This window comes from Erpetoichthys calabaricus, chromosome 6, assembly GCF_900747795.2.
Source record: "Erpetoichthys calabaricus chromosome 6, fErpCal1.3, whole genome shotgun sequence".
Taxonomy (NCBI): domain Eukaryota; kingdom Metazoa; phylum Chordata; class Cladistia; order Polypteriformes; family Polypteridae; genus Erpetoichthys; species Erpetoichthys calabaricus.
Genome location: NC_041399.2, coordinates 214,365,401 through 214,392,506, shown reverse-complemented (window position 1 = coordinate 214,392,506; position 27,106 = coordinate 214,365,401). Strand labels below are relative to the sequence as shown.

The 27,106-nt window shown below is 41.4% G+C and overlaps 1 protein-coding gene across 1 annotated transcript in view; it reads right to left on the bottom strand.

Moving 5' to 3' along the window:
- The window catches only part of ranbp9 (RAN binding protein 9), a 150,723-nt gene that overhangs the window by 97,395 nt on the left and 26,222 nt on the right, over positions 1–27,106 (bottom strand). Inside the window, exon 2 of the mRNA XM_028790888.2 lies at positions 12,027–12,138. Within this exon, the coding sequence (XP_028646721.1) occupies positions 12,027–12,138 (112 nt within the window). The remainder of the gene's footprint in view (positions 1–12,026; positions 12,139–27,106) is intronic.

Genomic DNA, 27,106 nt, shown 5'->3' with positions numbered 1-27,106 from the left:
GGACTCCACTGCACCATAGTATGTGAACCGTTACTTCCCAATGGAGAACGCTTGGAACACAGAGGGGAATCTTCCCAGGAAAGACAGACTGCTAAAATCCCTAAGGACACAGTGACGGCTCACTCAAGAATTCACAAAGGATCCCCAATGATCATCCAAAGAAACGCAAGCCTCTCTAACCTCAGCTCAGGTCAGTGGTTTACGGCTCCTCAAGAAGACAGGGACGCAGGAAAAATGGGAAGGAGGAGAGAAGAGCAAGGCAGAAACCTCTGGTATCCAAACAGTAACACCCCGTGTTCGCTTCTCACTTTTAAAGAAACCCGTGGGTAACTCTCAATGACCTTTGGACCCTTTGGGCAACTATGTCTGACATTCAAATATAAGAACATCAGACCTACAAAGAAACATGGGGGCTCCAGTGCAATGGGGAGGAGATGCTTTACTGTCTAAGAAACTGGAAGATGTTCCATCATTAAAGGAACTGTGAATTCGGCACTGTACCGGAATATTCTTAAGGCGAATGTCTGCTCGTCTTGTGGCCTGAAGCTGAAGCAAAATTGGGTTGTGCAGCAGGACGCCGAGCTAAAACACAAAAGCAAGTCAACAGCTGAATGGCTCAAAGTTTTTGGACTAAATTTGCATCACAATTAAGAGAAATTGTCTACATACAAGGGGGTACCCAAAAATAACCGGAATCAGTACCTGCCACGCAATCTCGACTTGGTTGCAAATTTTGCCGCTAGGTGTAGCACCCTTACGGTATTCTGTAGCAGTCTGCCGAGTGGAGTTGCTCTGTTTTGTTCGTACGACTTTCTGTGTCGGTTTTTCTTGGCGCTTATTAAACGTGTTCTGAGATTTGTGTGATAGGTGATCATAAAGAACAGCGAGTCTGTGTTAAATTTTGTTTTCTCTGTAGTGAAACTGTAGTGATGCTTGAAACTGCTTTTAAAGAGGAAGCTGTCTACGAGTGGTTTTTGCGTTTCAAATGAGGGGACCTATCACTTGAAGACCAATTAAGATCTGGCCGACCTTGCACAATTAGTAATGGCGAAGATCTTGGTAAAGTTCGCAATGCAATTTACGAAGATCGTCGGCAGACTATTGAAGAGATTTCTGAATTGACTTGTGCGTGTCTTGGAGTTCTTGCCACCTTCCCTACTCGCCTGATCTTCTGCTCCGTGTGACTTTTTCTTGTTCCCGCATATGACAAAAAGAACTCAAAGGAAAGCATTTTTGAACGGCGGAGGAAGTCAAAGACAAATCGCCGCAGGCCTTAGACAAACGTTCTTCTTTAGTGGTTCCAAAAATGTTTCCACCAGTGGGAAAACTGTTGGGACGAGTGCATTCATTCACATGGAGAATACTTTGAAGGAGACTAAAGTTTCAGTAAGTAAAAATTATTAAAACAATTTGTTTTTTCAATTCCGGTTATTTTTGGGTACCCCCTCATATTCTTACCAGCACTAGCCTGACTCTTCAATGTCTTCAGTCTCCAGACCACCACACTGTTGTTTGGACCATGGCTCATAATGACAGGTATATTCTGCGTTTGTGCCGAGTTGCGTTTGCTTTCATCGTCCCGTTAACTGTCCGTTATATGTGTGTATTAGTAAATGTTGTCCCCATAAGTGCAAAGGGGAAGGATGATGGTGGGAGACCGCAATCACCAGTTGGATCCACCATTTACATCTGGGTCATTCTGCATTTAAACAAGAGGAGCGTAAGGCAAGGGAGAGGTGAAGAGATAGAGAAAGAATAATTTTACGCACATTTCAACACATTTCCAAACATCGTACCAGTCCATTACTTGCTTCTTCAGGATCCGGATTATTATCATAACAGCCAGCACCGAGAAACCCCGGGGTTTGAACTTTTGCCAACCACTGCTGAGGACACTTAGGCCAGGTTTATACTTCACGCGACGCGACGCATGCTCCAGGGGATGCTCCTGCTATGCAAGCGTTTTACCGTTTATACTTGCACGTGTAATTTACGTAAATCTGGAAGAATCCACTAGATGGCAGTGCGAGATATTATCACAGTGAGAACAGGTTCGGCTTCACTGTGTTGTGAATTGCCTGGAATACCCATTAAATTCCAATGACACCTTACCGTAGTATCTCTGAAAAGGATGTTTAACACTAGAATTACCAAAGCCTATGAAAAAAAAACTCGTAAATCTGGCCCACTTTAAATCCCTTCACAACTCTCCGTCAGCGTCTTTTGTCCTGTGAATGTGTCGATCAAGACAAGCAGCAAGCAGCCTGCTATTCCATTCCCCCGACTGCCACAGAACGTGCACAAAGTTCTCCCAGCTCATGCCTTGATTATCTGGGAGTGAAGTGCTGGAGTTTCAGAGTGGAAATAATAGATTGTTATTTGGAACACATGCATTTCATGTGTGTTCCATTTCCATTTCGTTAAAACAGAAACATTTTTCATATTTTAGTAATAAATGACAAAATGTTGGTATAAACTATATAATGTGTGAAGTCTGAAGTCCAAATATCAAATAAACACTTTCACAAAAGGTTCAAGGACGATATAACAGCTTCCGTGGCGCAGCGGTAAGAATTGCTGACTTGTAATCAAGAGTCCCCCGGTTCGATCCTGACTGCCTCCTATATTTGCTGTTTTGAGTAGTGAGCTGCTCTTATTGTTAATATTATACAGTACACACATACATTTCATTTGCGTCTGTAACAGCCGCTGTACATTTATAGGACTTGTAAAAGTTAGTGGGTTTTTTTTTTTTCCACTTTAATTCTCTCAGTCACGATCATGATACATACTACCGCCCCCCCACCCAGGGATCTGACGCAGTTACTTTTTATCTGAAACTGGGAGTAACTGTAGATGTGAATGGTGTTTTGTGACAATCAAACTGGAAATTCTCTGATTTAGATGGATAAAAGCTGACACACAAACGCTGGAGAATCTGCCTTCTTCATATCTCACCATCACTTGATTTTTTTTTATTCAGTTTTATCGAGTGTTCCTGCTCACGCTGAATTAGTATGCGCCTTATGGTCTATGATGTCAAAGCCACACTGACAAAAAAAACACAGAGACATAGGTATACAATGGAACCTCGGGTCACGACCGTAATTCGTTCCAAAACTCTTGGCGCAACCCAATTTGGTCGTGACCCGAAGTAATTCCCCCCATAGGATTGTATGTAAATACAATTAATCCATTCCGGACCGTACAAGCTGTATGTAAATATATATTTTTTTTAAAGATTTTTAAGCACAAAAATAGTTAATTATGCCATAGAATGCACAGTGTAATAGTAAACTAAATGTTTACTTACTTCTGCTTGGGCTCTCTCGCTCGCTGCACAGGGAGAGACTGAACACGTGCGGAAATCATCGGTGCGTACGAACCGGAAGGGAAACAAACTGGCTTGTTTGTCACCCGAGTGTGTGGTCGTGAACAGATGCAAAAGTTTGGCGAACTTTTTGGTCGTAACCCAATTTGTACGTGGTCCGAGACATTCGTGACCTGAGGTTCCACTGTATATGATATTTGGAATTATTCATTTTATGACCTGTATAGTATATTTCGGAAAACATTGTGGCACTGATGCAACATTATTCATATTATTCATATTCATTCGCATAACATCTTGTGGTTGTAATCCGTGACCGTGTGTTTTTTTTCTTCCTCGATCTTGCCAGTCCCCACCTGTTGCTGTTTCTTTTGTACTCCAGGACATGCAGAGGTATACGCAATCATCAAATTCAAATGTTAACAGTTCACACACACGTAAGGACCGTCCTTCCTACATTTACAACATGTGTACCTGTTGCAATGCGCAAACTTCTCTCTGTGCTTTGGTTTCTATTACACACCTGAAAGAAAGAGACAATATATGTGACATTTTGAAGAAATCATTGTATGACCTGAATAGTACCCTAATTTTAGTAGATAGATCAGAAAACGTCATCGCACTAATGCAATATTCTCTGAAAACGAACGGCGTCAGATTGGGTGTAAATTTATGCTGGTGCTGTTAGTTAGGGTCAGATCCCTTGGGGAGTGTGAACGTGACTGAGAGAATAAAAGTGAAAAAAGCTAACTTTTACAAGTAACATAAATTTATACCCAATCTGTTCGTTTTCAGATAATATTGCATTAGTGCAATGATGTTTTCTGATTGGTACTATTCAGGTCATACAGTGATTTCTTCAAAATGTCACATATATTTTTTTGTCTCTTTTCCCGGTGCTGCATGCGGACATCGTGCACCACAAGGCGTGAGGTTACTCGGTGTGAGCAGGAACACACAGGCAGCCAGTTGCTTGTGCTATAATAAGCTTGACCTGGCAGCGATCAACTCACATGTACTGTGCAAGGCATGTATGGGTCCACTGAGAAAAGAAGAGCGTTCATAGCTCACCTGGCAGAGGAACATTCTTTCCTCTGCATGTCCTGGAGTCTTGTGCAGAATGAGCAAGATCGGGGGGGAGTGGGGGAAACGGTCACTGATTACAAGCACAAAAATGAATATGAATAGTATGAATAATGTTCTACAGTGGGGTGGCGCCCTGCCCGGAGTTTGTTTCCTGCCTTGCGCCCTTTGTTTGCTGGGATTGACTCCAGCAGACTCCCGTGACCCTGTGTTAGGATATAGCGGGTTCGATAATGGACGGATGGATGAATAATGTTGCATCTGTGCCACAATGTTTTCCGAAATGTACTATACAGGTCATAAAATGAATAATTCCAAATATCATACATACTAATGTCTCTGTTTTTTTGTCAGTGTGGCTTTGACATCATGGACCATAAGGCACATGCTAATTCAGCGTAAGCATGAACACTCAATAAAATTGAATAAAAAAAATCAAGTGACAATGAGATACGAAGGCGGCAGATTTGCCAGCGTTTGTGTGTGAGCTTTTATCCATCCAGATCAGAGAATTTCCAGTTTGATTGTCTCAAAACACCACTCACATCTACAGTTATTCCCAGTTTCAGATAAAAAGTAACAGCATCAGATCCCTGGTAGGGGAACGGTAGTATGTATTGTGATCGTGACTGAGGGAATTAAAGTAAAAAAAAAAAGGTAACTTTTACAAGTCCTATAAATGTACAGCGGCTGTTACAGACGCAAATCAAATGTATGTGTTTATTGTATAATATTAACAATAAGAGTAGCTCACTACTCAAAACGGTAAATATACGAGGCAGTCAGGATTGAGCTGGGGGACTCTTGATTATAAGTTAGCAATTCTTACCGCTACGCCACGGAAGCTGTTGCATAATCCTTGAACCTTTTGTGAAGGTGTTTATTTGATCTTTGCACTTCAGGCTTTACACATTACCATATATAGTTTGTCTACATGTTGTCATTTCTTACTAAAATATGAAAAACGGTTCTGTGTTAACACAGAATACTGTAGAAACGGAACACACATGAAATGCATGTGTTCCAAATAACGATCTACTATTTCCATTCTAAAACTCCAGCACTTCACTCCCAGATAATGAAGGCAGGAACAGAGAACTTTGTGGCCGTTCTGCGGCGGTGGGGGGATATAGTAGGCTGCTTGCTGCTTGTCTTGATCTACACATTTATAAGACAAAAGACGCTGACTGAGAAGTGCAAAGGGCTTTAAGGTGGGCCAGATTTACAAGTTCTTCCGTAGACTTTGGTAATTCTAGTGTTAACTCTGCCACCTCCGGCTCTGTCTCCTGTGCCGCCATCTCCAGCCCATATAACATAGCTGGTCTCACTACCGTCCTGAAGACCTTCCCTGTCACTCTTGCTGGTACCCGTCTGTCACAAATCACTCCTGACACTCTTCTCCATGCACTGCATGCTGCCTACACTCTCTTCTTCACTTCTCTTCTTCCATAATCCCCATTATTCTGTACTGTTGATCCCAAGTATTTAAACTCCTCCACCTTTGCCAACTCTACTCCCTCATCCTCACCATTCCACTGACCTTCATTCCTCTCCTCTCCTCTCAAGAGCAGATCTCCACCTCTCCAGGGTCTCCTCAACCTGCTCCCTACTATCACTACAAATCACAATGTCATCAGCAAACAACATAGTCCATGGGGACGCCTGTCTAATTTCGTCTGTCAACCTGTCCATCATCACTGCAAATAAGAAAGGGCTCAGTGCCGATCCCTGATGTAATCCCACCTCCGTCACTCCTACCGCAGACCTCACCACAGTCACACTTCCCTCATAAATATCCTGTACCGCTCTTACGTACTTCTATGCCACTCCCGACTTCCTCATACAATACCACAGCTCCTCTCAGGCACCCTGTCATATGCTTTCTCCAGGTCCACAAAGACGCAATGCAACTCCTTCTGGCCTTCTCTCTATTTCTCCATCAACACCTTCAGAGCAAACATCGCATCTGTGCTGCTCACTAATCATCACCTCACTTCTTAACTGAGCTTCCACTATTCTTTCCCATAACTTCATGCTGTGGCTCATCAATTTTATCCCCCTGGAGTTACTACGGTCTTGCATGTCCCCCTTATTCTTAAATATCGGCACCAGTACACTTCTTCTCCACTCCTCAGGCATCCTCCCACTTTCCAAGATTCCATTAAACAATCTGGTTAAAAACTCCACTGCCATCTCTCCTAAACACCTCCACTCTTCCATAGGCATGTCATCTGGACCAATGGCCTTTCCATTTTTCATCCTCTTCATCACTGCCCTTACTTCCTCCTTGCTAATCCGTTGCACTTCCTGATTCACTATCGCCACATCATCCAACCTCTTCTCTCTCTCATTCTCTTCATTCATCAGCCTCACAAAGTACTCTTTCCATCTGCTCAACACACTCTCCTTGCTTGTGAGTACGTTTCCATCTTTATCCTTTATCACCATAACCTGCAGTACATCTTTCCCAGCTCGATCCCTCTGTGTAGCCCACCGGTCCTTTTCTCCATCCTTAGTGTCCAACCTCTCATACAACTCATCGTACGCCTTTTCTTTAGCCTTCACCATCTCTCTCTTCAACTTGCGCCATATCTCCTTGTACTCTTGTCAATTTTTTCATCTCTCTGATTATCCCACTTCTTCTTTCCCATCCTCATCCTCTGTATACTCTGCTGTATTTCCTCATTCCACCACCAGGTTTCCTTTTCCCCCTTCCTCTTTCCAGATGTCACGCCAAGCACCCTTCTTGCTGTCACCCTTACTACATTTGCTGTAGTTTCCCAGTTGTCTGGTGACTCTTCACTGCCAACCAGTGCTTGTCTCACCTCCTCCCTAAACTCAACCTTGCAGTCTTCCTTTTCCACTTCCACCATTTGATCCTTGGCTCTGCCCTCACTCTCTTCCTATTCTTGATCTCCAACGTCATCCTACAGACCACCATCCTATGCTGCTTAACTATACTTTCCCCTGACATTACTTTGCAGTCTTTAATCTCCTTCAGATTGACTCTTCTGCATAGGATATCATCCACCTGTGTGCATCTTCCTCCACTCTTGTACGTCACCCAATGTTCCTCCCTCTTCTTAGAATATATATTCACCACAGCCATGTCCATTCTTTTTGCAAACTCCACTATCATCTGACCTTCTTCATTCCTCTCCTTGACACCATACCTACCCATCACCTCCTCGTCTCCTCTGTTCCCTTCACGAACATGTCCACTGAAATCCGCTCCAATCGCCATTTTCTGTCCCTTGGGTACACATCACTTCATCCAACTCGCACCAAAAATCTTGTTTCTCATCCATTGCACACCCAACTTGCGGGACCATATGCACTAACAACATTCATCATCACACCTCCAATTTCCAGCTTCATAATCATTACTCTGTCTGACAAGCTTTTCACTTCCAAAACACTCTTGACATACTGTTCCTTCAGAATAACCCCTACCCCATTTCTCCTCCCATCCATACCATGACAGAACAATGTACAAATCTTAATTTAAGACTACAAGATGTCAACAAAAGTTCAGGAGCAATGTCTCCATGACCAAACAGTGAACTTTGTGAGGTGGAATGTCAAAGGTCTCAATCGAGACTTAAAGAGAAAGAAAGTATTCTCTCAACTAACAGGTCTAAATGCTACAATAGTATTTTTACAGGAGACTCACTCACTAACCAAGGATCAGTTTCGGTTGCACAGAGACTGGACAGGCCAAATATTCCACTCTAGCTATACAAAGAAAACTAGAGGTACGGGAATCTTAATATATAGAACAAATTAATTTGTAGTATCAGATGTAGTATCTGATTCTGAGGGGAAATATGTTATTGTCATGGGTACATTTATTTACTTGTAAAGTGAGTTTGATAAATATCTATGCACCCAATGCGGATGATGGAGACTTTATCCAAAACATATTTGCATCCATTCCTAATGTGAACACTCATAAACTTATAATGGCTGGAGACTTTGTGTTTTAAATCCAGACCTGGATAGGTGTCCTGCTGCGGGGGCAATAACATCTAACAATGCAAAAACAATTACGCAGTTTGCAACTGATCACAACTCCTGGAGATTTCTAAACCCAAACTCAAGGGCATATTCCTTCTACTCACCAGTACATCACCGTTACTCAAGAATTGATTATTTCCTTATAGACAACAATTTCTTGCCCTCGATTAAATCTTGCAATTACGACGCTATTGTTATCTCTGACCACGTCCCTCTGATTACGGAGCTCACATCACTACGTGCCACATACTCTACGTAGCTGGTGTCTTAACCCAATTTTTTTTTTTTTTTTTTTAATTTTATTGTAATCATTCCATACAAGTAGATCAATTTTTACAAAAAATAGGATTGAAAACAAATCAACCCCCACCCCTGAGAAAGACAGCATTGCCAACGGAGTAAAACTTAAAGCTAGTAAAAATAAATATATTGATGAGTTTAATAGGCAGATAAAGATAAATGGAGAAGAAAAAGAAATGGGAAGAGAAATCTGCTTTCTCAGTGCTTTAAGAGCTTATTCTAAAATATTATCGATTAGATCCTGGCAGTTTTTGAAAAAGTTCTGCACAGGTCCTCTAAGTGAGAATTTGATTTTTTCCCAATTACTATTTAATATAAAACATCAGTTACCCACTGACTTAAAATAGGAGAGTTAGGATTCTTCCAGTTTAGCAAAATAAGTCTGCGTGCCAATAGTGTAGTAAAGGCCATCACAGTTTGTTTGTCCTTCTCCACTTTAAGCCCCTCTGTGAGCCCACCACACACAGCTGTTAGTGGATTAGGAGGTACTGTGACACCAAGGCCGTCTGAAAGGCAGTTAAAATTTTTTGTCCAGAATGATGTTAATTTGGTGCAGGCCCAAAACATGTGACCCAGTGAGGCTGGAGCTCGATTGGAGAGTTCACAGGTTGGATCTCGCCCTGGAAACATTTTAGACAGTTTTAAGCGAGACAGATGTGCTCAATATATCATTTTGAGTTGAATAATTGTATACTTTGCGCATATGGAGCTCGAATGAATTCCCTGCATTGCTACCTTCCACTCTTTTTCTGATATGCCGAGTGAGAGATCCTTTTCCCATTGTCCTCTGGGATCTTTGAAAGACAGGGACTGTAAAATATTTTTATATACTGCAGAAATGCTGTCCAAGTCCTCGAAACTGAACAATATTTTTTCCAGCATAGAGGAAGGTGGGAGATGAGGAAAATCGGGCAGGTTCTGTTTAACAAAGTTTCTAATTTGAAGATAGTGAAAGAAATGTGTTGCTGGAAAGTTAAATTTGGAATGTAATTGTTCATAGGATGCAAAGATGTTGTCTATATAAAGATCTCTAAGTAATTAAATCCCAAATGTTTTGCAGATATTAAAAACTGTATATGTTAACCCAATTTTATTAGCAGATGAGAACTGCACAGAGTTCATATCCTTGCAAATCGAGACAAATGCATCCTCCGAGGTCTCTGCAGAAAACTCTGGGAAACTCTGAACGCTTTTTTAAGAGGACAGATTATTTCATATCTCTCCCACAAAAATAAATCAGAAACCAAGAAGGTATCAGAATGAAATTATCAGAATAGATCAAGAACACACCAGGTGTCCAAATGAGGCACTTTATAGGAAAAGACAGGCTTTGCATTCAGAACTCAACCTCTTGACAACAAAGGAAACAGAACTCATTTTTAAATCACGACATCATTACTATGAATGTGGACAGAAGGCTAAGAAGATGTTAGCTCAACAAATCCACAAGCAGGAAGTTTGGAGTGCAATACCAGTAATTACCAACACAGACGGAGATAAAATCATTGACCACAAAAATATAATGCACACATTTAGAGACTACTACATATATTCTACTCAGTTAAAGAGGCGTTTTTGGATACATTACAGATACCACAGATAGATACTCTCAGTGCAGAGGAATTTGATAAACCTCTGACACTCTCAGAATTACTAGACGTTATAAACTCACTTCAGAGTGGGAAAACAGCAGGCCCTAATGACTACCCGCTATATAAATGTAATGAATTATTATTATTATTATTACCCTGCTGAATTTTGCAAAAAATTTTCAATTAAGTTAGATCCCATTTTATTAGCAGCATTTATAGAAGGCAGAGGCCATTTTACCTCTAACTTTCCGCCAAGTATCAATTACAGTCTTTCCTAAGAAAAATAAGGACTTATTACAATGTGCATCATATAGACCAATCTCATTTCTGAATAATGACGTTAAGGTACTCTCCAAAGTTCTAGCTTGAAGGATAAAGAAAGTGCTTCCCTTCAGTAATATCACAAGACCAAACTGGATTTATTAAAAGGCAGACACTTAGCTTTCAGTCTTCAACCCCCATTTAATATAATATATTCACTCATAAAGTCTTACACCCCGGAGATATTATCATCTTTGGATGTAGAACAAGCATTCGATATGGTTGAATGGGACTACCTATTCACTACATTGCACAAATTTGGGTTTGGCCCAAACATATGTGCATGGATCAAACTAATATATAGCAGTCCAGAAGCTTCAGTTTCTATTGACCAGAAAACAGGAGACAGAGCTGGAGGTGGCAGAGTTAAAGATGTTAAGATTTGCATTGGGTGTGACAAGGTTGGACAGGATTAGAAATGAGGATATTAGAGGGTCAGCTCAAGTTGGACGGTTTGGAGACAAAATCAGAGAGGCGAGATGGTGTTGGTTTGGACCTGCGCAGAGGAGAGATGCTGGGTATATTGGGAGAAGGATGCTAAGGATAGAGCTGCTAGGTAAGAGGAAGGCCTAAGAGGAGGTTTATGGATGTGGTGAGAGAGGACATGCAGGTGATGGGGGTGACAGAGCAAGATGACGAGGACAGGAAGATATGGAACAAGATGATCCGCTGTGATGACCCCTAACGGTAGCAGCCGAAAGAAGAAGAAGAAGAAGGAATTATGATTAGGAAAGGCATAAACTTGTCTATAGAATGTCCATAAGCTGACATTGTGTATCAGAGCCAAAAACCAAGTCACGAGGTTGAAAGATTGTGCTAAGGCACAGATCTGGCAATAGATACAAAACTGATTCCTGCACCATTGAAGGTTCCCAAAAAGTGGTCTCCATTGTTCTTAAGTGCAATAAGTTTGGAGCAACTACAACTCTTCCAAGAGCAGGCCACCTGGCCAAAACTGAACAATCGGTGATGGGACAGCCTTGGTAAGATAGCTGACCAAGAGAACCACTGCAATCCATTGGCCCCTTGAGCAAAGTTCTTAACCTGAAAATTGCTCCAGGGGTGCTGCACAATGTCTGAGACTTCAAGAGCGAGTCAAATAAAATTAATACAAAACAAGTTAATTAGCAGCAAAAACAGGTCACTCATTAAGAAAAGAGTTAGAATGAAAACCAACAGCCATTGTGGCCCTCCAGGACCAGAGTTTGAAACCACTGCCCTAGATGGTCTCCCATCCAAGTACTGGCCTGGCAGGTGGACGACCTCTCTTCTGAAGTACATGCTGACCGATTCAAAATGAATTCTGTCTGCACAACCGAATGCCAAATTTAGAGTTACGGAACACCTATAATATTAAATAAGTACTTGAAATATTAACTTACCCATCTCTCCCTTTACTGACTATCTTCACTTCAAAATAGTAAATCCCACAGGCTGCTGGGATAGGATGTGTGGCTCGAACTGAAGCAGCATCTTTTGGGGTTTTGCCATGGCCTGAAATAAATAGAAAAGATCCATCAAGACAGAGCTTATCATGATTTCCAACATCACATCCATCTGCTTTCAAACAGATATCACCAAACTCGGAAACGTACACAGTGTTTGATCTTCTATAAACCAAAACGATGAACCAGCAGCACCTCCTAAGAATCCATCAATCATATGTTGAGTCAATAAAATCCATTACTATGTGATTATTCCTGTATGTCTGTCTGGCGTGGGGGCATTTCATCATCCTTCTTAAATCTGGTAAACAAGAGGAGACCATTTAGTCTGTCAACTGTCGATTCCTTAGCTGTGCTTTTCCAATATCTTATTCGCAGACGTTTTGAAAGTTCTAGATAAGAGACTGTCGTTTATCTGAAAGGTCAACAACCCTTTATGTGAAGCAATTCTACTTGCGATTCTCCCTTAATCAACTGTTAACCAAATACTATTTCTGCTTAGATGTCTAGATTATATAGCGCCTTTTCTATCCAGTTTACGCAGCACCTTTTCTATCTTTGTATGTAGCCTGACATATAAGAGGCAGCCATTCAGTCCATTAAGCTCATATGGTTGGCTACCAACTGAATGGCAGTATCTCAGTATCTCGGCCAGGCACCATAGTCAGTCTGGCCCTTCTTATCATTTTGAGCCATGTGACTGAGGCCTCCAGGAATGTGCTGGGGGTGGGATGTGTTAGTCGGTTTAGTAAATACAGAGACACTTGTGAGGTCCTATGCCCCTTCTTGCCCACTCGGGTCTGCCGAAGATCAAAACTCACTCCAGGCTCTTTTCATGAGTAACTTTTAAATAGTGGTAAGAGCATGTCCACCTCCATCTGAAGTTCTGACTCCCCTCAGTGTGCTAAGAGGCACTTGAAGACTCTCTAGCTTGTCCATCTGCTATTAGCTGTCAGGTTTTAATAATCAATTTTGTACCCTTGTCCTGTCACACTTGTTCCTAAAACAGTCCACCTGACTGATGTTTACTCGATTATGCTGACCGCTTTAGTAAGTCACGTTGGATCAAAGTGTCTGCTAAGCAAATAAAAGTAAATGAAGTGCCTGACAAGGATGATGCCAACAGGGATAATGGATGTGACCATCTACGTACTTCATGGCAAGATTCATTTAAACAGACCTAAGAATTTTAATTTCATGTACTGCATATTCATGAGATTTCAAAAAACAAAATGCTGTAATGTCAATTAGTGTATATACAGTCATGTGAAAAAGTTTGGGACCCCCTCTCAGCCTGCATAATAATTGACTCTCCTTTCAACAATAAAGATAACAGTGGTATGTCTTTCATTTCCTAGGAGTACTGCGGTGTTTTCTGAACAAAGATTTTTAGTGACGCAGTATTTAGTTATATGAAATTAAATCAAATGTGAAAAACTGGCTGTGCACAAATGTGGGTCCCCTTGTCATTGTGCTGATTTGAATGCCTGTCACTGCTCAATGCTGATTACTTGGTGTGATGACCTCATTAAGCCTTGAACTTCATAGACAGGTGTGTCCAATCATGAGATATAAAGGTATTTAAGGTGGTCAATCACAAGTTGTGCTTCCTTCCCTTTGACTCTCCTCTGAAGAGTGACAGCATGGGATCATCAAAGCAACTCTCCAAAGATCTGAAAACAAAGATTGTTGAGTCTCCTGGTTTAGGTGAAGGCTACAAAAAGTCATCTCAGAGGTTTAAACTGTCAGTTTCTGTAACTGTAAGGAATGGAATCAGGAAATGGAAGGCCACAGGCACAGTTGCTGTTAAACCCAGCAGGCCAAGAAAAATACAGGAGCAGCATATGAGCAGGATTGTGAGAATGGTGACAGACAACTCACAGATCACCTCCAAAGACCTGCAAGAACATCTTGGTGCAAATGGTGTATCTGTACATTGTTCTACAATTCAGCGCATCTGTATGGCAGGGTGATGAGAAAGAAGCCCTTTCTGCACTCCCGCCACAAACAGAGTCGCTTGTTGTATGCCAAAGCTCATTTAGACAAGCCAGATTCATTTTGGAACAAAGTGCTTTGGACTGATGAGACACAAATGGAGTTATTTGGTCATAACAAAAAGCGCTTTGCATGGCGGAAGAAGAACACTGCATTCCTAGAAAAACAACTGCTAGCTCCTGTCAAATGTGGTGGAGGTTCCATCATGCTGTGGAGCTGTGTGGCCAGTTCAGGGACTGGGGCCCTTGTTAAAGTCGAGGGTCAGATGAATTCAACCCAATATCAACAAATTCTTCAGGATAATGTTCAAGTATCAGTCACAAAGTTGAAGTTACACAGGGGTTGGATATTCCAACAAGACAAAGACCCAAAACACAGCTGGAAATCTACAAAGGCATTCATGCAGAGGGAGAAGTAGAATGTTCTGGAATGGCCGTCACAGTCCCCTGACTTGAAGATCATCGAAAATCTATGGGATGATTTGAAACAGGCTGTCCTGAAAATTGAACTGAACTGGAGAGATTTTGTATGGCCAGAATCCAGCCACTCATCAAAGGCTATAGGAGAACAGCGTCTAGAGGCCAATAGGAGGCTCAACTAAGTACTGATGTCATATCTCTGTTGGGGTGCCCACATTTATGCACCTGTCTAACTTTATGATGCTTATTGCATATTTTCTGTTAATCCATTACATCTTGCCTGAAGAAGGGACCTGAGTTGCCTCGAAAGCTTGCATATTGTAATCTTTTTAGTTAGCAAATAAAAGGTGTCATTTTGCTTGGCTTTTCTCTGTTAATCCAATGAACTTAATGTCACTGCTGAAATACGACTGTGTCCATAAGGCATGTCAGATATTAAAAGGAAGTTGCTACTTTGAAAGCTCAGCCGATGAGAAACAAAACTCCAAAGAATTAAGAGGGGTTCCCAAACTTTTTCATATGACTTTATGTATGTGTGTGTATATATATATATATATATATATATATATTATGTATGTGTATATACATACACACACACACACTCATGTGCCGCCCAAACAGAAGTCAGCGGGTGCCTCCACCTTACCGTTTGATGACAGCACACACGTAAATTAACAATGACTGAACTCTGGTGGTTAGCATAAAGCTACAAACAAGCACTTTGTAAATGAGGGCCACCATGACTTGACAGAAGGTTTTCATTTCTGTACTGTGAACCAAATCACATCCACGGCGAGCTGATGATATTTTCAGCATTTTAATCTTTTCTTTTTTTTTTTTCTCTCTCTTATCATTTTGAAACCAGCAGTTAAAAATAACATCCTTTAGAAGTCTTCAGCCCTCAGCGACCACTTCCTGAGTTCTTTGTCTGCTCCAATAAATGATGGGTGCATGCCTTTATTTCCTTTTTCTCTCATTTTATTCTCTCATTCCCTGTCATCTGAGGCTTTCTTTTCCTTTTTTTTTTTTTTTTTGGCCCCCCAGTGATGGTCTTAGCAGCATCAGATCCCTTCTAAGCCCCTTTCAATGGCTGTATTATGCGTTTCTTCTCTGTCGAAAAGGCTTCAGGTTTAATGGGAAATGATGCGTGTCTATGGCCCGCCATTTAAAAGGGCTACAGTGCAGATCAGGCCCCTGACACTGTACGTCAGACTGGAGGCCATTGTTCTGGTGTGTGGTGTCAGCGCCGCTTTGTTAGCAACGACGGCCCACTGCTAGCAAAATAAAAGATGATGTGATGAAGTCAGTTGCTCTGCTGTCAGGATTTCATCCACTGGGATACAAAACATGACCAACCTGGAAGCATGAAGGAGACCCTTGTGACGTCACACAGGGTCTACATTTTTATTTTTATTTGGATGGAGAAGATTTCCACATCGCAGATCTCTGAATTTCAAACTAAAACGTACCGTTAGGTGTTTACAATACAATTACTTGCAAGCCTCTAGCAGACTCAAATTTCAGTTCGGGGATTATGGGACTCACACCCGTTATTGCTCTTTCAAGACCAACAAAAAACGATACTGCTAGTGCCCTTTTATCCTATTTGGAATTAGTTCAGAAATAAATATATACAGGGTGATCCAAAAAGAAGTAACACATTTCAAATGTTTCTTCTACAAAAGCCCTACAAGATAAAATCAACTTCATTACGACCCAAAAAAGGGGATGCCAAATAGATGTTCTCCACTGTGTTCTAAAAATGATGTCTACATGGTGGTGGCCATCATTAGCGATGCACTCTTCGAGACGATTTCTGAATACTCACATGACTCGTTCGGTCATTTCAAGGGGAATAGCGGCGATTTCGTGGCAAATAAGGTCCTTGAGGGCTTCAAGGTTTTGAGGTCGGTGTGTGTAGACCTTCGACTTGAGATAGAAATCGCACAGAGCGAGATCAGGCAAATGTGAAGGCCACCCGACATCGATATACAGGGAGATCAGCTTCCCCGGAAACATCTCCTACAAAACTTACATGGATCTCCGTGCCATATGAGCTGTTGCTCCAGGAATCTACCACATTCATTTCTTCCAGTTGGGGCCGCGAGCATTTCAATGTAACGTTCTGAAGTGACGGTGACCGTTGCTCCTCCCCCCTCCTCAAAAAAGTAAGGGCCCACAATGCCAAATTCTGCAACGGTGCCCCAAACTGTAACACGTGTGCTCACTGTGCAGCGGTCTCTGATGAAGTACACGAGGGTTGGCTTCAGCCCAGTAGTGAAAGTTTTGTTTATTTACACAACCATTCAAATGGAAATGTGCCTCGTTGCTGAGGTCACATGACGATGGCATCCCGATGAACGGTTTGCAGAATGTCGGCGCACAGCTCTCCCCATCTCACTCAGTGAGTTCCTGCACTGCCAATATTTTGTATGCATGGAAATGAAGGTCCTCATGCGAAATCAAAGACGTGTTGGAAATGCTGACAACAGAAGTGCGCTGAACGTCTAGGAGACTACAAAATGGATGCCCTTACAGCTTCGGGTGTTTTCAGGCATTTGTACAGTACGAGGGCAGCGTGGAGACTTTCTGATCAATGTTGTGTACCCGTCAGTCTAAATTTAGCCACCCACTGAAGAATTGGGACGTCACCGATAGGAGGAATGCTGAAGTGTCTTCGGAAGGCGAGTTGCATATTGATGATGGAGTCGTCGTTTTTGAAGAACCCTTCAACAGCGAATGCACGGTGAGCACCTGACCAAGGAGTGTGGCCTGCTGACTGAAAACTACTCATCATCGCTCATCAAAGGACCCCCTCCACCCCAATCCAATGACCTTGAGAAGTGGGGTACTTCATTCTGGCTCACCCTGTAACCAATCAGCTGTGAGAAGCAATCATTTTAACTTGTGACATCAGACATTTGAACCCGAGTGTTAGAAGAGACACAAGAATAAATCTGCACGCATTCCCCAAGTGTAATGGGCACCGTTACAGTCGTACGTCCAGTATAGTGTTGGATCGTTATTAAAATTTTGAATTTGGTATCGATACCAACCGTTGGCCCCCATTACTGGTAACAAAATGGCTCTGAAGAAACACTCAAAGCTGAAACGTTCCCCAGGCCCATACGCACATTCACCTCACTACTCCGCCGCTCCGTCGTGTGCCTCCCTTGTAAGCTGCACTCCGTACATCGATAAGCGGAGTCTCCTCTATGGACAATCCAACCAAGTTTACATTCATATCCATTCAAAATGGGTGGGGGAAAACTGAATTGAGTCCCCCCTGTTCCTTTAAGGGGTGAACACCTCCCTAGTTGGAATAAGTTCTTTTGTAATTGCGGCGTTTTAAGTAACCGAAAACTATATAGATATGATATTAAAAGGCATACGGCAGTAAAAATCACGTAAGAGAAAATAACTTTGCTTTCTTTACTGACGATTTACGTGGCATTAGAGATGGAGGAAGCCATAGCAAGACAATACTTTTATCAAGGTGGGATCTCGGCGTATACAGTCTTCCATTTGCCGTGGAAGGCTTTTCAGGACGGATGATGATATCACCCATCCGTCCGTCGGATTCACAGTCTTTATATACGGTCTTCTCCACCTGTAGGCCCTTACTTAGGTTCCAAACAAGGGATGGTGAGGATTCCATTTCATCTCTAACAATAAAAATAGTCCAATGCCCATTTTTGTATTTGTACCTTCTCTCTTCAAATGCTTGCCTAGCAGTTCTAAATGCTGAGAGCCCCTGTGTGCTAACGCTGACCTGGCCCGTACATGTGAGTGGATTTCTAAAATAATTTTTGTACTGAGCACAGTGACTATTAAACTTATATTCTTATTACACCCTCCCTCCGGCGCTGGATTTTTGATCACAGTTATAAAACGACAGAGAACCAAGTGTTTGAAAATTACCATTTACTTTTATTCTGTTTCCCCCTGCGTGCAGGCCACACTACATCATGGCTTCGAACCCATTAACCAAAAGCAGTGAATGGAGGGCAGTGCTGCTATGCCACAGAGAGGATGTGCAGTGTTGCTCATAATGGCACTCCGTTTTGTTGTCATTCTCTCCTCCTCTTCAACCTCCAGGGGGTTCCAGAGTCTGTCCCATAACTGACCCTACCCCTTTTAATTAGCCGGTCGATTTGGTGGTCCTCTCCTGAAGTGATGCTACCAGCCCAGCACACCACACTGGCTATCATATGAAGGATGGCACTACCCACGTTAAAGGAAGAAGAGTCTGCGCTGCCTTTTCTTCTACAGGGCCTCTGTGTTCCGAGCAGGGCTGTGGAGTCAGAGACCATTTTGGGTACCTGGAGTCGGGGTCGGTAAAAATGTACTGACTCCAACTGCTAATAAATTTAAATTGTAATGAAAAAATAATACATCAAGTTCAAATGTCCCATTTCACAAACAATAGTCCTAATGAAGTACTTGTTTGTTTTTTTGTTAGTTGTAATTTGTTAGTTTTCACACACCCCTTTGGGATCAGAGCACAGGGTCAGCCATTGTGCAGCGCCCCTGGAGCAATTGAAGGTTAAGGGTCTTGGCTCAAGGGCCCAGCAGAGTAGCATCTCTTTTGGCAGTGACGGGGATTCGAACCAGCAACCTTCTGGATACCAGCGCATATCCTTAGCCTCAGAGCCACCCCTATCTGATGTAAGAATAAAGCCCAGTGCATAGTTGTGTTACTATTAGTGTGAAGTTCAGCCGAGTGATTATACAACCTGACATTCACATACTGTAATCTGGATTATGGTACATTACAGAAAGTGTTTTCATTGTATTTCAAATTTATTGTGTTTAACAAGTGTAATGATGTAGGTGGAGGTGTCAGCTATGGCCTGATGTGTGTTCAGGGGTTCAAACTGGCCAATATGGTAGAGAGTCAGTGTCCAGTAGCCAGTAGTTCTGTGGTAAAATGACGTGTCCATTGCCTTCCTTCAATCAACATGGAAAATACAGTAGCATATTAAATACAGAGGAGTTGGAGTCGAAGGATTTATCTACCGACTCCACAGCCCTGGCATCGACACCAGTCCATCCGGTCAATGATGTTGCAAAACCCAAGTACTTGTAGGAGTGGACCACCTCTACATCCCCTCCTTGAACAGAGGCTCTTTAATAATAAGTTTTATTTATGTAGCGCCTTTCATACACTCACGGACACTTTACAATTCAACAAAACACATTAACAAGACAGTAGAAGTTACATACAAGAAAACGAATAATACGAGATGTGTATTTAACAGGAGTTTGAAATGAACAATAGATTTTTCCTCACAAAGACTCAGAGGAACAGCATTTCAAATCTTAGGGGCCAACACACTGACGGCTCTGCCACCCATTGGGTGCGGTGAAAGTCAATGTTTTTGTGGATGTTAAGATGCAGAGAATTCTCAAAGTCCCCCCCGGACTCCTCTCCTTATCAATGCCCTCAATAAGTGGAGAATCATCCAAGAAATCTGCAAGGAAATCATTACATTCCTTATGAACACCCCAAACTGGACAGCAAACGTTAATTCGTTTTTACCGTTTCTAGTATTGATTTAGTATCAACTTTCAAGAGGATTTATTTTTCAGTTACTAAGCAGCAACATCAATCGCACGGTAAGATAAACCAGGTAGCCATGGTGAAATCATATCATTCTTTATAACTCCTATTACTTAATCTCCCTGTTTGTCGTTACATCGGAAGGCCGGGTTGTTTGATATCTCAAGTGACTCGTGGATGAAAAGGGATGCGGTGTCTCGGAAGACAAAAGCTGTTAAGTTTCACCGAGGACAACTAAAGCTATAAAACCAAACAGGGCCGCACCAGGAAGCAAGGAGTAAATTAGAGAGGGCAATCCATCAGTGTAACGTGGCAAAGTCCACGATTAGCAGGACGGGCGACTGCAGCAATTTAAATATTTCATGTCAATTTCAAATACTTGAGCCTCATTACAAACTAAAATACATTTTCAAATTCAGAGATGAAAAGGGCAACTTTGAAAATAAATAAATGAAGGCTTACAAAGCCTTGGTGTGGCACCAATGCAGATGCCCGGTTGCTCTGTGAATTGTGAATTTCCCCTTGGGATTAATAAAGTATCTATCTATCTATCTATCTATCTATCTATCTATCTATCTCTCTCTCTCTCTGATGCAGCTCTGCTATTTCCTTTCATTTCCATTCTCTCTCAGCAGGTCTTCTTTTCTTTGTCTTTCTATTGTTCTTACTGGAGTTCACGATTTCTGCCACTCTGTCTGTCTTTACAGTCTAATTCTGCACACTGAGCTGTGATAAGCAGGGCTGTGGAGTCGGAAACAATTTTGGGTACCTGGAATCGGGGTCGGCAAAAATTACAATTTAAATTTATTAGTAGTCTGTACATGTAAAAAAAATACAGCAAGTTTAAATGTCCCATTTCACAAACAATAGTCGTAATTAAGTAATTCTCTGATATAAGAATAAAGCCCAGTGCATAGTTGTGGTACTACTAGTGTGAAGTCCAGCTGAGCTGTTATACAACCTGGCATTCACATACTGTAATCCCTCGCTATATCGCACTTCGACTTTTGTGGCTTCACTCTATCGCGGATTTTATATGTAAGCATATCTTAATACATAATTCGCCAGCCTCCTCACTCACTCACTCACGTCCGTCCGAAGCCGAATGCGCAGTTGCCTTCTGCGCAGCTGCCCGAAAAACCTTACGAGACCGACATCGCAGCAGGCGGCAGATTTACGGCTGCGAAAATTCAAAGAGAAAGGCGACTTCGACTGACATCCAACCCCAACATCATGGCAGGCGGCGGATTTGCGGCCGCAAAAATTCAAAGGCGAAAGGCGACTTCGATTAAAGCTCTAGAGGCCTGAAAGGCGATTTTGACTACAGCTCGAGGCCTAATTACGCATTCTGATTCAATTATGCATTCATTCAATACACCTATATCAGGTTTGTGGTGCTTATACTTATTACTATTGCACTCGTGCCCGTTTCATCTTACATTGTTGAAAAGGGCTCTTTGTCTAGTCTAAATATATAACTTGCGGATTTCTGTGGACAATGGGTCATTTTATTTCTGGTACATGCTTTCTCAGTTGGTTTGCCCAGTTGATTTCATACAAGGGATGCTATTGGTGGATGGCTGAGAAGCTACCCAATCAGAGTGCACGGTTAAGTTCCTGGGTGCTGACTGGCTCAGCGACGGAGCGCCAAATTCGATTATGCTTTGCGTTAACCAGGAAGTCTCGTCTCACTCATTCAGCATCAACGTGTTTCGCTGTGTAAAGAGTTAACTTTTGTGCTCTTTTGTCTTTATTATTATTATTATTATTACACACAAAGATAATTCTTTGCATTTATATAGCACTTTTCTCACTACTCAAAGCAAGCCCTTCGTTACAGCTCCAAAATGATCTGTTCCTGCTACTGCTTCAGGGGCCGTGCCCAAAGCGCTAGATGCTAACGATTGCCGAAAAGGTAAAAGTTTTGGATATGTTGAAGGAAGGGAACAGCTACACCGCTGTAGGACGCCATTACGGCATCAATGAGTCCACGATTCTTTTTATTTAAAAAGGAGGAAAAGAATATAAGATCTACGGCCGCAGTGTCCTTTAACCAGGGAATGAAACGAGTTGTAAGTGGATGTAATAAGGCGGTAGTCTGGATGGAATCTGCTTTAGGGATTTGGATTGAAGACTGCAGGAAGAAGAACAACGGCGGTGCTACACAGTCGCCTGAAGAGGCTCCTTTAGAAGAGCTGTAACGCTCTCCTTTGTTGTGCAGTAAAATTAAACTCATTGTTATTGGACAAGTCGTCGTGTCATTGTTGGTGAGTAACATAATTCATTTTCTACAAACAGTACTTAGTACATGTACGTACGTTTAGTGTCACTGTACACACATTTTACTGTATACAATTTTTCTTGCATTGTACGTATTTATTGCTGGTGGCCTGTCTATCGTAATGGCTGTAACATATGTGATATCGGAGCAGCATACGCACAAACAACAGTTAGGACCCGTCTCCCCACCCGAAGGCGGAGGGAGGCTACCCTCTCATCCGGCGGGGTAAACCCCAATGAACAGGCTCCAAGTAAGTATGCCCACACCCGCTCTGCACCTCTCACTGGGGGCAACTCCAGAGTGGTACAGAGTCCAGCCCCTCTCAAGGAGATTGGTTCCAGAGTCCAAGCTGTGCGTCGAGGTGAGCCTGACTATATCTAGCTGGAACCTCTCGACCTCGTGCACTAGCTCAGGCTCCTTCCCCTTCAGAGAGGTGACATTCCACGTCCCAAGAGCCAGCTTCTGTAGCCGAGGATCGGACCGCCAAGGTCCCCGCCTTCAGCCACCACCCAACTCACACTGCACCCGACCTCCTTGGCCCCTCCCATAGGTGGTGAGCCCATTGGAAATTTGCTCCAACCCAATTGCTTAATAAGAAGCTCTTATTGCTCAAGTAACACTTCTGCTTCACTTTAGTTGTCTCACTCGTTAAGATTTTGAACCCTTATTGCTTAGTTTAGTCTTAAACAGCCGTATTCTTGGTTTTTAATTGCTCCTAATTATCAATAACATGCAAATGACAAGAGAGAGCAGCATTTCTCCATTTAGCTTGTTACCATTTACACCCGTGTGTATTTATCATGTGCTATTGGGTTTAATTAAATACTTGGAAGGAAAGTCAAGAGAAAAAAGTGAATGTCTGAGAATCACTCCTCCATTTTAGTCTTCAGATCATTTGGATGATATCCTTAGAAAGGGAAAGACAATCGAGGATATGAGAATGAGCTGACATGGCAGAGTTAAAGCACAAGCAAGCCATGGAATTAAATTATTGGGTAGAATTCAGTCAGATGAGGTGGCTCGGGCATTTGATCAGGATGCCTCCTGGTCGCCTCCCTGGCGCACGTCTAACCGGGAGGAGGCCCAGGGGAAGACCCGGGACACGCTGGAGGGACTGTGTCTCCCGGCTGGCCTGGGAACGCCTCGGAATTCCCCCGGAAGAGCTAATAGAAGTGGCCAGGGAGAGGGAAGTCTGGGCATTTCTGCTCAAGCTGCTGCCCCCGCGGCCCGATCTTGGATAAGCGGAAGAGAATGGATAGATGGGGTTGGGTTAGAACAAAAACAATGCAACGCACTTTATTACTATAAATATTCGTGGTGCACCATCTGTTGGAATGACAAGTATAATGCATATGTCTCTGTTATATGCCATTTGATATGGGATTCAAAAAATCAGTGCTAATGTTTGCATTTGTCATTCCAACAGATAGTGCATCACAAACATTAGCACTGCTTTTACAAATCCCATATCAAATGACATACAACAGAGCCATACGTTTTGCATTTGTCATTCCAACAGATGGTGCATCACAAAGTGTATGGCTCTGTTGTATGCCATTTGATATGGGATTTGTAAAAGCAGTGCTAATGTTTGTGATGTGCTATTTGTTGGAATGACAAATGCAATGCAGGAGTATCTGGTAGGTGCTATTTCATATGGGATTCATTAAAGCAGTTCTAATGTTTGTGATGCACCATCTGTTTGAATGACAAATGCAACACTCTTTATTACTACAAATATTTGTGGAATGACAAGTACAATGCATATGTCTCCGGTATATGCCATTTGATATGGGATTCAAAAAATCATTACTAATGTTTGTGATGAAATCAGTGCTAATGTTTGTGATGCACCATCTGTTGAAATGATAAATGCAAAGTGTATGGCTCTGTTGTATGCCATTTGATATGGGATTTGTAAAAGCAGTGTGATTGAGGACCCCTGCGGTAGAGAGATTCATTATGGTAGGATGATTAGTAAAATTATATATCACAATATTAAAAAATTATCAAGGTACAGACCTAAAAATGTAAAAATCACTAAGATGTAGTCCTTCTGATGCAATTTATTTAAATACATTTGTTAAACTTGACATCAAGCAAGATTTACTTTTAGTCATGTAAACTGCAATTAAACAAATGAAACTGAAAACAGATGTGCCAATAATAAATGCTGTTTTAGAATGAAACCTGTCTGGCAGCAGTGCACAAAACTGTCTACAATACAACACGCCCACAATGTGCCACCCTGCTGGGAATGTTTTCATGCAACTCGGAATACAAAATTCCAGGAGTGCGGCACAATGGCTGACCCTGTGCTCTGACCTCCGAGGTCACGTGAAAAGACTCATTTCCCCTCAAGGATTAATAAAGTACACCAAATTAAATCAAAATATCCATAGCCGCGGTCAAAGTGCAGCAAATGTGTGAGGGCAAGAAAAGCGCTCAGTACAAGAAGTACGCGGACAGCACCAATTGTCACCTCAGTCATGGCCAAGTGCCACATTCCCATCAGTTCTTATACCAAACACTTTTGCCAGTGTCTCCTGAAATGGAAGATCCGACTCCCCTTATAGTTAACTGGTCAAGAGTCCTGTCTTCAATTCAAGAGCTCAGAATTAAGAGGAAGTCCTTCCAGTTTATGATGTACACCAATGCTTCTGTCTCCAGTTATCAATAATTTAGCATGCTGTGATCAAATGAGCGGACAACTGATGTGTGCATTACGTGAGACGAGTAACGGGAGGCTTCCATCCCCGCTGGTTGTCTATTATATCATTTATAGTTGTACAGCATTGAACTTCATTGGCTTGTATTACATAACCATTTTTCAAATTAATTATTCATCAAAATATGACATTACATTTTTTATTGGTTTGTCATTACAAAACACATGGTGTAAGTAGCATATAAGAAAAATATGTGCTCTTCACCTTATTGCCAGTCTCCTTCAACGGCAACCTTTCAGCCCTAGTGAGGGGCTTTTGCTGCTTTCGCAGGGTGTTCTGGGTATTCAGCTTACTAGATTTCAAGATTAAGCCGAACACTCTCTCTCTCTCTCTATTATAAAATGTAATAGTTTACATTATGAAATATATCATACGTTTATATTACTTATAAAGCCTGATGGAAGCAGCCCAACTATATATACTCCAAACAGGTTTATTAAGGCCAATACGGATTTCTGAATTCATGTTACTGCGTCTGACAATTCGATACCAATGTTTTTTTCTTTTCTTAATTCCATCATAAAACTTTTCACACTAAGCACCTGCAGTTGTATAGAAGCCTTATGTGCTACATTAAAGAGTCAGCTTTGGCATTTTTAAAATTAAACTATAGACCACAGGTGTTAACTGTTTATTTTTTATTAATAAAATGAAATCCTGTAGTCCTTATTGTTTAGTGACCATAAAAATACCAAAAATTCTTTAAAATTAATAAAATATGAACAAAACTATTTATCCATAATACATATAACCTAAAAGAAAATAAAATCTCATAATTATAAGCAGTCATATTGTTTAATTTATTCTATAATGAATCTATCAGAAACAAAGTTTATTAAAAACAATAGTTTTCACCATTCCTCTAACAAAACCATAGGTAGGTAGGTAGGTAGATAGGTAGATAGATGTGAAAGGCACTATATCATAGATAGATAGATAGATAGATAGATAGATAGATAGATAGATAGATAGATAGATAGATAGATAGATAGATAGATAGATAGATAGATAGATAGATAGATAGATAGATAGATAGATAGATAGATATGAAAGGCACTATACAATAGAGATAGACAGATAGATAGATAGATAGATAGATAGATAGATAGATAGATAGAAGGCACTATATAATAGATAGATAGATAGATAGATAGATAGATAGATAGATAGATAGATAGATAGATAGATAGATAGATAGATAGATAGATATGAAAGGCACTATATCATAGATAGATAGATAGATAGATAGATAGATAGATAGATAGATAGATAGATAGATAGATGTGAAAGGCACTATATCATAGATAGATAGATAGATAGATAGATAGATAGATAGATAGATAGATAGATAGATAGATAGATAGATAGATAGATAGATAGATAGATAGATAGATATATGAAAGGCACTATATCATAGATAGATAGATAGATAGATAGATAGATAGATAGATAGATAGATAGATAGATAGATAGATAGATAGATAGATAGATAGATAGATATGAAAGGCACTATATCATAGATAGATAGATAGATAGATAGATAGATAGATAGATAGATAGATAGATAGATAGATAGATAGATAGATAGATAGATAGATAGATAGATAGATAGATAGATAGATAGATAGATAGATATGCAGTGGGTTGGCGCCCTGCCCAGGGTTTGTTTCCTGCCTTGTGCCGGGCTGGGATTGACTCCAGCAGACCCCCCGTGACCCTGTATTTATGATATAGTGGTTTGCATAATTAATGGATAGATGGATAGATACAGATAGATGTGAAAGGCGCTATATAATACATAGAGGGAATGCAAGGCACTATATAATAGATATCTTTCTGTCTGTCTATTACAAAAAAAAAATCTCTAGGCAGTAGTCTCATCTCAGGTCCCACCCTCCTCTCCATCATTTCCGATTCATGGCCCATGCCTGCGGTCCTCTCACCTCTCATTGGTGTGAATGCTTTTGTCAGACGCAGTTCCTGTGCTCGCAGCTCTTATAAACTTTTACATTTTCCTCACTTTAAGTTCC